The sequence below is a fragment of the Ambystoma mexicanum genome, chromosome 2q (genome assembly GCF_040938575.1).
Source record: "Ambystoma mexicanum isolate Mex_15411 chromosome 2q, UKY_AmexF1_1, whole genome shotgun sequence".
Taxonomy (NCBI): Eukaryota; Metazoa; Chordata; class Amphibia; order Caudata; family Ambystomatidae; genus Ambystoma; species Ambystoma mexicanum.
In genome coordinates this window covers 672,390,786-672,407,627 of record NC_090924.1, presented here as the reverse complement: position 1 = coordinate 672,407,627, position 16,842 = coordinate 672,390,786, and the positions used below count along the sequence as shown (strand labels likewise).

The window sequence follows — 16,842 nt, the reverse complement described above, 5'->3', positions numbered from 1 at the left end:
CAACCGGTACACGGTGTGGATCTACTCAGGGGTTAGACTGAATGGACTGGGTCTGATGAGAGGGATTGGTGGCTGCTTATGAGGTACAACTGGCTGCACTGGTGGCAATTGCCAGCCCTGTCTCAACCCCCTCCCCTTCCTGCGTCTCCTGTGTTCTGCCTGTTGCTGTGGCTGTAGTTGTTGTAGTTGCTGTTGTTGCTGTAGTTGTAGCATTATAAGCATGCTCTCCAGCCCCATGATTGCAACAGCTAGTGGTATCATTTTGGTGTAGGAAGGGGTATGGTGTGTGGGTGTACTCCTTTTCTACTGGGACAGGCTCCATTGACTCCACCTGTGGTGATTGTGTGCACCTGTGGCAGTTGCCTTGACTGCAGATTGCTGTTTAGAGGTGGTCCGCGATGCCTGTATGGCTGTCATCGTGCAAGCCCTAATTACCACCTTCGGGATGCTGGTAATGGCATGCCCGTGTGAGTTGTGATGTCCTCCTATTACCGGCATCCCAGTATTTACACTGCGAAGGGGTGCGTGTACGCGCGCGTGCCGGTATGAAGGGGCACGGTTAGGGTGGTGGCAGTATTGGCGGGTGGTCGGGTCGTAATGCCCCGGACCCATTAACGATGCCAGTATTACCATTCCGCCTTCCTTTTTTAATTACCTCCATTCTCGTAATGAGGCCCACAATGTGGCTACATCACTGATCTAAGTGGCATGAATCTTGACCCTCAACTTAAATCACTATCACTACTGACATAGAAGTTAGTACCACAAGAATGGGTAAAACCAATGATGGAACTAAATTCCATGTCCCGTACATCTTCATGTGTTAGACTCTACATTATGGGCCTCATTACAGGTTGTGCGGTAACCATGGCGCTATTAGCGCCATGGTTGCCGCCGGTATTGTCATTTGTCCGCCTTGGTGGATGGCGGAATTACCCGCCTACTCCAAGGTGAGCGGGGCCGGTAATTCCCCATTCGCCAAGGCCCTTCCCATTCCCATTTTTGCCCTCATAGGGCATAATGGGAATGGGGAAGGTGGTAATTACGGTACCGCTAATTGGGGTACCGTAATTAGCACTGAGGTCCCTTTGCGGCACCCTACTTTAACGGCTGGTAAAACCAGTCGTTAAGGTCGGGTCCCACAAAGGGAACTCGTAGTAAGGCGGTAAGGGTTTACCATCCCGGTGCCCTTACCGGTACCGGTAAACCCTTACCGCCTACCGTGTAATGAGGCCCTATGTGTGATGTTTTGTGGTCAATGGTGGAGAATAGGCTCGTTTCTACAGTCTCAATAATGGAAGAATGGTCTGCTCTTTCTTGATCCTTAAAGCGTATGCATTTTATGAATAGGCTTTAAGAGATCAATTCAAGTTTCCACAAGATTGAAATTTTGCAGCGGGGACAATCCAAGTCTCAACTCTAGGGGCCTCATTACACGGATGGCGGTATTAGCACATGGACCAAGGTGCTATTAGCACCTTGGTCCATGCCGGTAAAATACCGGCACCGCCTTGGTGGAAAGGGGAATTACCGCCCCATTCCAAGGTTGGCGGGGCAGTAATTCCCCCTTCCACCACTGCCCTTCCCCATTCCCATTTTTGCCCCATAGGGCATAATGGGAATGGGGAAGGTGCTAATTACGGCACCGCAATTTTGCGGTGCCGTAATTAGCACCAAGGTCCCTTAGCGGGTTGGTTTTTAATGCCTGCAAAAAGCAGGCGTTAAAGCACCAACCCGCTAAGGGACCTCGTAGTAAGGCGGTAATGATTAACGGTCACCGTTACCATTAACGGTGACCGTTAACCATTACTGCCATCCGTGTAATGAAGCCCTAAGACTTCTACCTTCTCTTGGGTAGTGGTGCGCTTTGATATGTATTCCACAATCGTTTTATTTGACTTTTCTTCTGTTGCTAACCCGACTTGTCTGTGCTGTTCCAGAACCTAGGTATCGCCTCTTGATTGCCTCTTCATCTCTTCAACCTCCGTTGTCTCATTTTGCATGTCTTCTTTTCTTGATGTTTGGATCTAAAACCTGTTTTCTGTCCGACTGATTTCCCATCCTGAGAAGGTTTATTTCCTCCAAAAGAAAGTCTCCACCTTGTCTGGGGGGCTGGTGAGGGTTCTCCTTTCATCAACTGGACCCTTTACTTCTGATTTTGAAGGACTTTTATCTATTTGTTAACTTCAGGATATGGAACTTTTATTTACTCTCAATGGTCCAATTCTTAAGTTCTCAAACTTATGGGCAAAGGTGTAAATCTACCCACATTGGTAATTATCATGATCTCATATAAACTTGCAGCTCTATTCATATTGTTTTATCTCATTTTGACATCTTTTAATGTTTCTGTCCATTTCTTCCGGTGTTCCCTTTCTTGCATCACCTGGAAACTGGAAGTGGCTCTTTGTCACAATCGTATTCATCTCTTTTCCATTTCTCTTGCTACATATTTGATCGGGTCATGTATCCTACCATTTGAGTACTTCTTTGTTATTTCCAGCCATTACTTAATGAGTACATGGTACACATCATATGAAGGAACTGCAAATAGCTTCAATCTCTTTGGAATTCATTTGACCTTATTAAGGTAACTTTCCAAGAAATAAACTCCTACCATTTATGATTTTCCTTTCCAACTGCTTTTTCTCACCTGGAAATTAATTATTTATGTTCAGTATCTGCTATACTGGATTGTATTGCTGATGCACAAGGTACTACATCTGTGTTGGAAATGACTTTAATGCCATTAATCGCTGTGACTCCCCCCTACTTGCCATGTTATTTGTATGGCTTAAATGATTTACTTTTTTTCAAAACCATAGACCAGTTTAATTATATCATCATATCTCTTCAACAGTGCTCTGTCTACCCACATATTTAACAATGTTAAGAAGCAACTCCAAGCGGTGGAATACTCTTCCCATATCTTTTATTGGATGAATTTATTTATTTGAAATGGTTGTCCCATTTAAGTTTATTCCATTCTATCCTTTTTTTATTATTGACATAGATGTACTGATCGGGTGACGTGTGTCCATGTTGTTGAAAAAACATACTGCAGCATTCAAATATTCAAATATTCCAAAGAGAGTGATCAGCAGTTGAGCACCTTGTCTCCAAATCTGCAAGTATATAGCTGGGCAGCCCACATTTTCTGGAAGAAAATCAAGTATGGGGGAAGTGAAGGACTCTTTAGAATCATTACAATACTTCTATAATCTTACATGAACTACCTTTTGTAAACATTGTCAGGTTTAGGAATACATACTACCAAACTCAAGCAACACGATTAGGGGCCAGAATAACTAACATTTGCAGCGGTGCGAAAAATTTGTCAAATGCATTTTGCATCCGTTTTGATTTTTGGAAAATACGGAATGGAGAAAACAGGCATTGGGCCTCACTACGAGGTGGGCGGTAAGGGATTACCGGCACCGGTAAGGGCACCGGTGCTGGTAATCCCTTAGCGCCCAACTACGAGTTCCCTTTGCAGGTCCTTCCTTAATGCCTGGCTTTTTCAGGCGTTAAGGACGGGACCCACAAAGGCACTGTAGAGCTAATAACGGTACCGCAATTTGTGGTACCGTTATTAGCGCCTCCCCCATTCCCATTGAGCCCTACGGGGGCTCAAATGTGAATGGGGAATGGCCCTGGTGAATGGGGAATTACCGGTCCCGCCAACATTGGAATGGACCGGTAATTGCTCCATTCACCAGGGCGGAGTTGGAACGAGTTTGGAGGCAGCCATGGCGCAAATAGCACCATGGCTACCTCCAACCTCGTAATGAGGCCCGGACTAGATCAACAAGACCCCACTAATCTTAGACCCATCACCAATTGCAATTTCCTGTTGAAGGTACTCGACAAAGTAGCAACTAAACAACTGCAAGAGTATGTAGATCAACACAGCCTGCTACACCCCCAACAATCGGGCTTTAGAAGTGCCCACAGCACAGTCAGCTTTGCTGGACTTGCAGACCGAAATGTTGAGCATTTTGGACAGAGGTAAAACAGGACTTTTAATCCTCTTGGACCTCACGGCTGCTTTCGATTTGTTAGATCATGGAAAGCTCTGAGAGGCCCTAGGCGCAGCTGGAAACTGCTCCCAAGATGCAATAGATTGGGTTTCATCATTCTTGGAAGACAGGAATTCTAAAATCAATTGGGGAAGCCATTCCACCTCTCCCAAACCTGTAGATTGCGGCGTCCCTCAGGGAGCTAGTTTCTCTCCCTTACTCTTTAACTTATATATTTGCTGCCTCTATAACATTCTATCACAACTTGGAATCTTTTTCAACAATTTCGCTGATGATACACAGCTCATTCTGGAATTGAGTGGAAATCATTCGACAACGACAAGCTATCCGTCATCTATAACACCATTGAAAACTGGATGTTAACACACTGGATGTGTCTTAATAGTTCCAAAACGGAACTTATGACCTTTGGAAATGCCAAAGCCTTAAACAATCTTGGCCCGGATTACTCCGAATTCTCTATAAAAGACTCTACCATCAAGGTATCAAGTAAGGTCAAAACCCTAGGTATTTACCTACAATCCTCCCTAGGTGCAGAAGCCCAAACCGCTTATCTTAAGCGAAATTGCCATTACTATCAAAGGCTCCACTGCCAAATCAGACCATTCCTAAACATCAAGAATAGTGCCACGATAGGGAGAGCTACTATTCTGTCTCGCTTGGATTATGGCAATGCATTAATGCTTGGCACCAGTAACAACTGCCTGAAACAATGCCAGATCATTCAAAATAATGCTGTCAGGTCCATCGTAAACAAATCTAAGCGTGAACACATCACTAAGGACAGAAATGATCTTCATTGGCTGGCAGTGAAGGAACGGATCCTGTTTAAATCACTGACCTTAACCCACCGATGTCTCTACGGCACGGCGCCAGCATATTTAAGAAGAAAATTCAGCTGGTATGAGCCGAGTCGCTGCTTGAGATCCACCAAACAAGGATTGATCAACCCCAGTCTCCCAGGCAAAGCCACCGGCCTTGGTCGAGCTTTTCCAAACCTGGTGATCTCTCATTGGAATAAACTGCCTTGCAGCCTTAGACTGGAAAGCAATATTCAACTCTTCAGGAAGCAATTGAAGACCTTTCTCTTCAAATACCTAGGCTTCTACTACATCACATTGGGTCGCTACTTTTGCTTCCCCTCTCCTTTCTTTTGTGTTGTCCCGTGAATCTCTGGTCCCGGAGTCTTTTTGTCGCGCCCTGATGCTTGCGAGCTTCGGCGCATAATAAATAAATAAATAAAAATAAATTGTCTCAAGACGTATTATCTAAAAAGGTTTGCCCTAGGGCCTGCAGCAGAGTGCTTTTAATACTAAGATTAAAAAAAACAAATGGGTTTACTGCAATTTGTTTAATGTTCCAGGGCAGATTGAAAAATAAATCCCACTCTGTTTCAGTTTGGCCCATAGTGAAACAATTTGTAAATACTGGTGTGCAAAACATTTTTGTTCCATTCCCTATTATATGACTGCAAGCCACCTGATTTGACTCTTCCAGCCTTGCGCTGAGCATATGTGCTTGTAACCCACCTGATCTGACTCTTCTAGTCTTGCATTGTGTTTGATACATGCCTGTACCCTACCTGATTTGACACCCCCAGCCTTGCGCTGGTTATATGTTTGTCTAACCTACTTGATTGCATCTGTACACCCGATTTGACTCCCCTAGCCTTACGCTGGTTTTATGTTCCTGTAACTTATTTGATTGCACCTGTACACCTAATGTAGCCCCATATACCATTAGGTATGGCTCTACCAGGCTGTGCACCTACCCTGATTGTGTCCTATATATCCGTACACTGGATGTAGCCCTCTGCACTGAGACGTGACTTTACCAGTCTGTGCACCTACCCCAATTGTAACATGATGTATCTGTACACCTAAGTAGCCCCCTGTACCACAAGGTGTGGCTTGGCAACTACCCTGATCGTGTCCTGTTGTGCCTGTGCACCTTCTGTGGACTCCCCTCACCATGAGGCGTGGCTTTGCCAGACTATGCACCTTCCTTGATCAGGCTCTGATGTAACTGTACACCTGAGGTAGCCCCCCATACATTGAGAGCTGGCTTTACCTGACTGGACACCTACCCTGATTGTGTTATGATGTATCTGGTCATCTGATGTAGCCCCCTGTACCATGAAGTGTGACTTCACCAGACCATGCACCTACCCTGTTTGTGCCATTGTACCACTTGCATAATGTGATGTTCTGTAACCATATCCTTAAGAAGAAAACTGAAACCTGAAGCATAAAAAGTAACATTAATGTGCTGTAATCGTAACCTTAAGAAACCAAAGCCTTGATGCCTACGGGTTAAGTGCGCTTTACAAATGTAAAAATAAATAAAAAAATAAAAGCACCAGCAAATTGGTGCTTAAACCATTTGCTTATTTATTTGAACAATGACAACGTTTAAATTTGTGTCAGGTAGCCATATTCTGCTTTTAGCCTATTTGTGTCAGGTAGCACATTTCTACTTTTACCCTAATTGTGGCTTGTACCCATATCCTGTTTTTAGCCTAATTGTGTCAGGTAGCAATGTTCTACTTTTAGCACAATTGTGCCAGGTACATTTAGCAATTGCAAGGACCAGCCACGCATCTGACTTAGATAGAATTGTGAAGATTAGCCATGCGCCACACTAGATAGATTGTGAAGTTTAGCCATGTGGCACATTTAGATGCAATGGTGAAGACCAGCCATGTAGCACTTTTAGATAGAATTGTGAAGATTAGCGATGCATCATACTTAGATAGATTGTGAAGATTAGCCACGCTCCACATCTAGATAAGATTGTGAAGTCTAGCCATGTGGCACATTTAGATAGAATGGTGAAGATCAGCCATGCAGCACTTTTAGATAGAATTGTGAAGAGTTGCCACGCGTCACACTTAGATGGATAGTGACGTTTAGCCACATTATCCTGTACCCCTGCATGACCAATGTATGACCAATGCTTACTAAGATTTCCACTGCATAACCTCTGTACCCTAAGATCTGTACTGTAAATTACAGGATCCGGTCATTTTTTCAAATGCATTTTTTCTAAATGCAATTATCTCGAAAACATTTCATCTAAAAAAAAATTCTAATGTATTCTTTTTTTATTTAATACGTTTTTTGGTGGTTTTGTAAGTAAAAAAAGTGTTAAAAATAAAACAGGGGTTTGGGGGGATAAAAACAAATAAATATTCGAACAAAAACATTTAGACGAAATGTTTTCGAGATAATGCCATTCGAAAAAATGTCATTCGAAAAATCACTATGAACCGTAAATTACGTGTAGAACTGTAACCATAAGCAATATAAGTAATCATATAACCAATTTGCTCCTGTAACCATTGCCTAGATGCCCCCGGGCTAAGTGCGCTTAACAAATGTCTAAATAAATAAATAAAAAAGCACATTTAGATAGACTGGTGAAGATTAGCCACCTGTCACATTTAGATTTGTGAAGATTAGCCACGTGTCACTTTCAGATACATCTAGATTGTGAAGTTTAGCAGTGCAGCACATTTAGATTGAATTGTGAAGACTAGCCACGTGTCACACTGGGATAGATTGTGAACTTAAGCCATGCGGCACATTTGGTTAGAATTGAAAAGATCAGCCATGCATCACTTTTAGATAGACTGGTGAAGATTAGCCACGTGTCACATCTAGATAGATTGTGAAGTTTAACCATGCAGCACTTTTAGATAGAATTGTGAAGATTAGCCACACGTCGCATCTAGATTGTGAAGTTTAGCAGTGCAGCACATTTAGATTGAATTGTGAAGACTAACCACGTGTCACACTGGGATAGATTGTGAACTTAAGCCATGCAGCACATTTGGTTAGAATTGTAAAGATCAGCCATGCAGCACTTTTAGATAGAATTGTTTAGATTAGTCATGTGTCACATTAGATAAAATTGCTTAGCTTAGTCACATAGAAGAATGTAGAGAGCAGCCAATCTACTAACCACCCCGCTCCTGCTTTCTCCTACACTCCACCCAAATACTATACACGCCCATTGGGCTAGCCAACCTATACACTAACACACACCCAACACAAGTAACAGACGCTTACAACAAACAAACTCGGACACTGGACCTTAGCCATACGGATACAGCAAGCCAGTGTGTGCAACCTTAAACACAGGCCAATCTACACATAAAACACACAAGCACACCCCAAAATAACAAACGGTCGCATAGAATACAACCCAGGCATTGGATCTCACCCGTACAAATACAACAAGCCAGTGCATGCAACCAACCATCTGCAACCAAACACACAAACGCCAGTTTCTCCTGGTTCTGGACCTACCCTATCACTCTACTGCCACTAACAAACCACGTCTTCTTTCCTGCAGAGCCACGTGAGCACCTGGAGACTGCCCTTGGGTGGTAGCAGAGCACGGTATAAATCAGGGTATCTGAGGGGCACTATCTAATATTACTGTATGAATATTTTCATCATACTGTTAAAAACAAATCTGCCCCTAACATTGGGCTTTGGGGTGTGCACTGGTGTATAGTCTGATTCATGAAAGTTTACAAGCCTGTGCTGAGACAACAAAATATGGTTTACATCATCATATGCTTCTTTTCGGATGTTAAGATGCACCAATGATGAACACATAGATAAGAAAGGGTCACACGGTGTGGGGATATGATGGAGGGGATATGATGGAGGATTTAATGCATATGGTTTTTCTGTGCTGCAAACCTCTTACTTACTGGACATATGCTCTTGAGATTATAATTTGGAATACGGGGTGAGATCTCTTTTGCTAGATTCCTTCTCTGTTGTTTTAGGTGTATCAAGTCAGTGGGAGGGCAGGAATGTTAAGAAATACTCTTTCATATTTAAAGCTATTATGACTGCATGATTATTAATTGCTCATGACTTGAAAATCTTGAACACCTCCCACCTGTGAATTAATTGGTGTGATGAGAGGATTGAGGCCTTTGCTTGGAGCAAAGAGTCCCCCTGCAATTTGAGTGAGTCCAGGTTACGAAAAAGTTGTGGTTTGTCCTTGAGAATATTTTCAAGAAATATAGAAACATTGGAAATTGTATGAATGAAATGATCATTGCTGCATAACTGAAAAAAGTGGTTAAGATGTAGCCGATAAGCTATAAATGTAATTTCAATTACGTTTGCCAAAACCAAAATATTTAATATAAAATGTATGAATCAAAGATGGGACTTTTATGTTATTCTTGACTGACTTTGGGAAACCTAAGGCCCAATTCACTAAGAATCATACATGTCAGCATAATACAGTGGATTTGCTTTTTGAGTTGCTTGATTGTGAGAAAAAGGTGCATATTACTGTATTCACAAAGGTGATCTGCCCGTTTCTCGAGGCCATGTGCTAGTGAAAATTATGTACTGACTGCACCTGGAAAACATAATTTTTGGCTACATGCCCAACACTAATATTTTATGGGCTCACAGCATTCAACTAGTTGTTGGAAAGGCATTTCATTATGATAGACTCACCTCATGGTGGAATGATCAACAACAGAATAGACATTCAACCAGCATTTCACGGGTTCGTACATTTGCTGTCCAAGTTTAAAAGAAATGCAAAGAAGGGTCATAAATACCCTTCCCTGCAACCCTTCTCTGCAACACATAACTGGTCCTTTTCTGAACAGGAATAGGGGAAGTTTTTCCATTATCATGTATTTCAAAGCACATTACATTTACTTTTGGTGATGCATGTTTGAATTACAGGAAAATGCGAACTTTTGCTCAGTGGTTTTTACAATTGTGCACAGTGGGATAAAACATTTATAAAAACCAGATTAATTAATTTCAACCCGTGTTCAGTATTTATATTCAATGGATACACCTGTAGGAATGTATTTGTTAATGTAGCAGACTAAGGGCCTCATTACGACCCTACCGCTCCCGTAATGAAGGGTGCCGGTACGGGACCGGCACCCTTCATTACGGGAGCGCCTATTACGAGGCTCCCTTTGCGGGACCTTGAACAGATGTCTGGTAAAACCAGACGTCCTTTCGGGGTTCCGCGAGGGGAAGAGGGAGCTAATAACGGGCCTATAGGGGCTCAATGGGAATGGGGAATGTTTCCTTCAAGGAGGAATTACTGGGTCCTCCAATGTTGGAATGACCCGGTAATTCCCCATTGAAGGAACCTGATATTGGAGCCCAGTATGGAGGCAGCCATGGCGCTAATAGCACCATGGCTACCTCTATACTCCTAATGAGGCCCTAAATATATCATACGGGGCCTCATTATAACCCAGGCGGTACGGGGTTAACGGTGCCGGTAAAGGTGCTGGCGCCATCAACCCCGTACCGCCTGATTACGAGTTCACCTCGCGGGACCCGGTCTGCACATCTGGTTTTACCAGACGTGCAGAGCGGTTCCCACGAGGGGAGGAGGAAGCAAACAACGGGCTGCCCCGTAATCGGCCTGTTGTTTGCTCCCTCTCCCATTCCCATTCAGCCCTATGGGCCTGAAATGGGAATGGGGACGGTCCGGGCCCGGGTTCCTAGAAGGAGGAATTACCGAGCCCTCCGAACTCGGAATGGCCCGGTAATTCCTCATTCCGGGAACCCGGACCCAGACGCGATTTCGGCGGCAGCCATGCCGCCAATAGCGGCATGGCTACCGCCGAGATCGTAATGAGGCCCACTGACTTTTGTGTATGAAGCCCACTGTGTAAAATGTTTAAAAAAATCACTGAGGTTTCTGTGCTTTGGCCTTCAATTGAAGGATGGGGATAACATGCCGGTTTCCCGACCTGCATATATACAGCTGTATAGCAATATATATTTTTTTCTGTCATTGCTGCCTGTCTCCTTATTGTATTATTTGGTGATGTGCTTCAGGTTTCATAAAAGTAAAATCACATTATAGTCTGACTTAAATTGGAGCATTTCTAAGTAAGAGCGTGCAGAGCGTAGTATCTTACTGCATCTTACTCCAAAGTATCTCACTCCATACTATCTATTCCTAAACTGTCAATTGAGGACAGCACATTCAGTGTAACACAGTCCTTTTATCTTCTTGAAGAAGTGAATCAGTGATCTAACATAGGCATCTAAAAGTGCATGAAAGCAAACTGAAAGGGAGTGCTAAAGTTCAGAAACACACAAAACATTACATTTCTCATATACTGTACTGTACAGCTACCTGTAGAGCGATTTACTGGAGTGGATACATAATACTCCTTTTCTGTGCGTGCCTTCCCTCTGGAAAGATAACAAAGAGCAGACCATGTGAGGGAAATTCCAAGCATGAAGAGCCACTGCTTGATTTCTTTGATAATAAACCCAGTGACGAAAAATCTCACAGCTTGGCATTCCCGCTCCCATACAGTTCCAGAAAAACAGAGGATACAGCGGGTCCTCTCTTAAACAATACAAAGTTCTGTTTATAGGAAAAAGATTAGCGCTCCACTCTAAGAAACAGTGCCATCTTCGAAAACGAAACACTTAACCATTGTGTGGCACGTTTCACGTAATGTCACCAAAATGTTCCACTACTCAATATGTATCCCGCGAAAGGGCCTCAGCCTCTCTGAAACAACAAATACAAATGTACTGTGCCCTATAAACAGCAGGAAATCCACTCAACCTACAGTATGTCCGTGTGTCAGAACAGCCATAATAATTCCCTGTGCTTTCTACAACTAAGAAGATCACAAAAACAAGCACAACCCTCATTTCCACCAACCTTGCCTTCCCAGAAGCAGTCGGAAAACACTAGAACAGCCAACCAAACAGAGCTCAATCCCAGGTTTCCTCAAATATGTAAACAGACATCACCAACTGTAGAAAGACCTAATCTATAGAAAGCAGACTATAAGCAAATCATCTTCCAAATACAGACGCCCCACAATTCGATAACATCCAGAAAATAAAAATATACACATAAAGACTGTAGAAAATGCTAAAAAATTAAAAACACAAAAATATAAATTACGTACAAAATAATGGTAGGTACAACGTCTGTTTCTAGCACCAGTTAGGGACAGACATAGAAAACATACTACAAAGAAATAATTCTACAAGAGTAGCATCCCTGTGGTTCTATATGATAATACATTTAATTGAAAAACATTTGGATAAGTGTAGGGTTAATGGTTGGTACTTTGGAGTTAAGTATTATCCGCATTATTTATTTATTTATTATTTTTATTTTTACTTTGGTTTAGTTATGATTATAGATCTACCATTTTAATTGGTATATTTGTTTATTGTATGCATTATTATATAGAACCACATGGGGTGTAAATCTTGTAGAATTCTTTCCTTGTAGTATGTTTTCTATGTCTGTCCCTAATTGTTTTTAGAAACAGGACTAATGGTCCAAAATGTGCCAAACAATACCCGCGATTCCATCACACTGAGTACGTGTATGCAAATGTTGTTACATAGAAGCATTCTGTATCATCACTAGAAACCTTTCTGTACAAAGAATTTAGAGAATTATTAAAAAACATTTTTTGTGAATTTTAGTGGTTCTGTTTTATGACCACATGAAGGAGTGCAGACTCTCAGTGGGGTGTTCCTCGCTGCATCTATAGTTGTGATTTGAGACTTCTGGCATTTCATGGAGAGAGTGGAGACACGCTGAAGGTTTTCGTTTAGGCGTGTTGACGACAAGGACATAATAAACAAATGTGCTGGATGCAGCTCACCGCTTTACAAGATGTTGTATCACGTTAAAGGGCACATTGTAATGTATGTCTCTGAAATTGCAAACGTCAGTGACAATTACTGTAGATAGAATTAAGTAGGAGAGGGAGAAGGTGTAAGGCTCATATGTGCCTGACATTAATTTTCCTCCTCGAATGCACCAACTGTATGTTCCACTTTGGTTTTAACAATTACATTGAAGGTCTGAAGCTACAAAAGTGATATGTTTATAACCCTGTATTAATAACAAAACTATTTGGTAAAACCCTAAACAGGCATTCATTTTGTGAAATCCTATATCAATAACAAGAATTGTATAATCTTAAATGCATTTGATGTACAAGTTGGTATGCATTATATGTGCAGTATTTGCAAAGGGTAATTCTTTCCTAACACAAAAAACAATATTAGCATTCATTTCACATTTTTAGACAGTTTAAAATGCAAATTGTGAGAACGTTACCTCTACAGAGTCTGTTATATGTGCCGCAGATGTGTATCCAGTGCCATTGCTTAATGTGTTTAAGCAATTATAAAACATTGTCATTGTAAACATCCGCTTCAAGATTCCACTACTCACAGTTCTTCTGCTTTCTTTATATTTTTAGAACAAAACTGAAAAACAAGTCTCCAAACAGGATTCAGCCATGTCTAAAGACAACAAAGAAGACGATGCCAAAACGAAAAAAGACCAGGTTTTTAAATGTTCCTTTTGTTATATTGTTATCTCAACGGGCTAAATTGTTTATGACCATCAAAAACAGAGGAGTTGATCAATCACTAATTCCTAGGTTCGAACACAAGATAAAGGACATGGCTACACCAGACGTAAGCATTCGTTAGAGCCCATTGGCAAATGTACTGATTAAGTTCAGGCTATCCTCATAAACAAAGTAGTTGTCTTCCTCTTCACAGTCCTTTTGTATCAGGTTGAGTCCTTTTTGGAAAATTAACTCCTGGGTATAAAACACCTGATCAGTCACCCATAACCTTGTTAGTAATGCTCAGATAATACCCTTCTATGTTACACATCACATAGACTCTTAGGAGAAGAAAGGTTGAATTCAGTTCATTGAAGATTACCTGTAAGCAATCAGAGCTTTGCTACTTTGCCCCTCTTGCTCATCACAGGCCTTATTCTGGGAATTTAGTAAACCGCGCTGAGTCTTTGGTGACAACCCATGGCACCCGAAACACAGGTCATGAAACAAACATGAACCAAAAGGAAATTCAGTGGTCACGCAAGTACTGCTACTGTAATCCCAACTGGTGTAACCACACAACTGCTGCCCTTAAAGTAACAGTAAACAAGGCCTCAATGTGAAAGCCAATTTCTTTATTTTTAGAATTTTTTTGTATTTGTGTTATGGTTTTATAATTTAAACATTTTGCATGTTAATCACACTCAAATAAACATTACAATTATTAGTGGGTCCTGATATAAGGACAATGGTTGGTTATCATACAAATCCAATTATAGGAGTATACTGCAACATTAAGTTAAGTCATAACGAAGGCTTCTGGTTTTATGGTATTTATTTTTCTGCCATATCTGTATTTATCCATATTTATTTTTTGGACTTTATATCTGTATTTATCCACATTTACTTTTTTGTCATATGGAAAGATAATTCGCCACCAGTATTTTGTCACATTTATTCTAATTAAAAATGAATTTACTAAAGCACACAGGCAGCCATAGTGGAAAGGCATGCTAGGTCAATTTCTTCCATAACAACAAACGGTTGCTTCTGTGTCTGCTGCCTTCAGATATGTGCTGTCTGCAATTTAAAGAACTTTAATGGTATTTTTATACAAATTTTACTCTCCATGCTGCCAATCTGCAATGCGAGTGGCCTGCAATGTATGAGTGACATCATAGAGAACCAGACAGAAAGACATGTTGTTCCATTTTTTTCAATTTTTATAAATACAGACAGAAAGTAGATTGATTTCTGTCTGTATTTGTGTACAAATCAGTAAAAACGGAAAACTGAAAGCCTTACTATAACATTTCATGAATAATTACATGAACAATCCATAATTAAAATATAATTCAAAGTGCATATTACCTTGCTTTTTGCTAAACGAAAACATTTCAAGGATGTGTACTCCAAAATTATCTCATGACATCTCAAATTTACATTAATAATCTATCAAGATAAAATAAAAGTTACTTCACAAAACCTACAGTGCACCGACAGATGCATAAACAGCACGTTCAGCTAAAAGGGCAAATTGGCTGACTTTTAACAAGTCGCAAATTTCAAATGGCAAAGTGACAACTATATTTATAAAAGTGAAAATATGTGGGTGGCCGGGTTTGTGGCAACGCACTGTTCCTTACACAATTCCACACCGTTTCACCAATCTGCACCACATTTAGCATAGTTACCTGTTAGTACCCTGCAGACATTACTGTCTACGTGACATTTGGACACCTCACCCCTTTCCCCAGATTTCAGCACCTTCACACATGAGACGGTTGTCTGAAATCAACAAAACATCAATGTGGTCGATGCGAGGAACAAAACTCGAGGTCCCACGTTTCAAGGTGAAAGGCCCTATGATGCATGGTTGCAGAGATATTTGCACAACAGTGCAATGCGATGAACTGCACCATGCCAGGGTGAGGCGACAGGTGGGGAGAGAGCAAAGAAGGTCCCAGTATGCATCAGCACACCAACTCTCGCCTTCCCCCAACGTCTCGGGCATTTCATCCAGCCACACGCGCCCATTCTCAGTGCAATTTACTTAAGGGTGCAAAGCACATCAAGCGATAAGCGAATTGGAACAGCAACCTACAGGATCATTGATTTTCAACAATTGATGTGTTTTATGTCTGTCTACAGAACCCATTCGGAAAACGTGTACTTTTGCTAATGTGCTATAAAAAAACAATATATACATCACTTAACAATAGCCCTAACCAAGTATTCAACCCACTACCCAGAATTCAATAGGTTTCTTCCCACAGAGTAGTAGAAATCTCTATGAAAGGAAATGAGGGCTAAAGTCAGGGAAAGCTGTTTACCATACATAAGTCTAGTACACTCTGGTACACGAGTGGTCAATGCTTTCAAAATGTTTTCATATCGACTAGGGCAACAGATTATTATTATCTTTATCGTTTTTGGTTTATGAAAGGGCAACATATTGGACTACTATATACCTTAAAGGTTCTTCATAATTAATTTTATATTGACCACAGTTACGTTGGTTGAGATCCAAGTTCCTTTGTGGGGCTATCACTTATTTTTTTTGTAAACTTTATTTTCGGCTGACATTTACATGACATTAAAAAACATTGTACACTTATCTATATGGATCTTATTGAAATACAGAGTAGGAAGGTCAATCTATTGTCAGAGATTGCTTAGCATTCAGGGCTTGGCGGCTCAGCTCCTCCTCCAAACCATTCCGGGTGTTGGTTAGATAGCGTCTCAGTGGGGCCCAAATATCTTTCGGTCTGCATGTGGAGGCCACTCCCCTAACGTAGCTCTCTTCGCATTCATATATGAGAATCAAGTGTTTAAGCCACGCTTGGGGTGTGGGAGCGATCTTCACCTTCCAACATTTGTGTATGTTCCGTTTGGCCACAGCGCCCGCTACTGAGAAGAGTCTGCACGTTTTAACTGGCACTTTCCCTATATCTCCCAGTAGGTACTTCAATGGAGTCGCCGGGATGTGTACTTCGAGTATGTTGTTAAGGATAGTAGCCACCTCTTCCCAGTAGTGTCTGATCGGGGGGAATTCCTGGTACATATGTATAGAATTTACTTCGAGGGTGTTGTATTTAACACATGGTGTATGCTTGGAATGGTCGAATTTAGCCATTTTACTAGGGGTTAAGTGTAGGTGATTCAGTATTTTGAACTCTATCAGTCTAAAATTGGCACAGAGGGAGATAGACTTAGGGCCTCATTACACGGATGGCGGAGAACCATGGCGCTATTAGCGCCATGGTTCATGCCGGTAAAATACCGGCACCGCCTTGGTGGAAAGGGGAATTACCGCCACATTCCAAGGTTGGCGGGGCGGTAATTCCCCCTTCCACCATTGCCCTTCCCCATTCCTGTTTTTGCCCCATAGGGCATAATGGGAATGTGGAGGGCGCTAATTATGGTACCGCAAAT

General features: G+C 41.7%; 1 protein-coding gene across 1 annotated transcript in view; it reads left to right on the top strand.

Annotated features, from left to right (window-relative positions):
* Positions 1-16,842, top strand: part of LOC138568797 (transmembrane protein 104-like) — a 640,667-nt gene that overhangs the window by 452,882 nt on the left and 170,943 nt on the right. Inside the window, exon 5 of the mRNA XM_069646572.1 lies at positions 13,315-13,401. Coding sequence (XP_069502673.1) covers positions 13,315-13,401 — 87 coding nt within the window. The remainder of the gene's footprint in view (positions 1-13,314; positions 13,402-16,842) is intronic.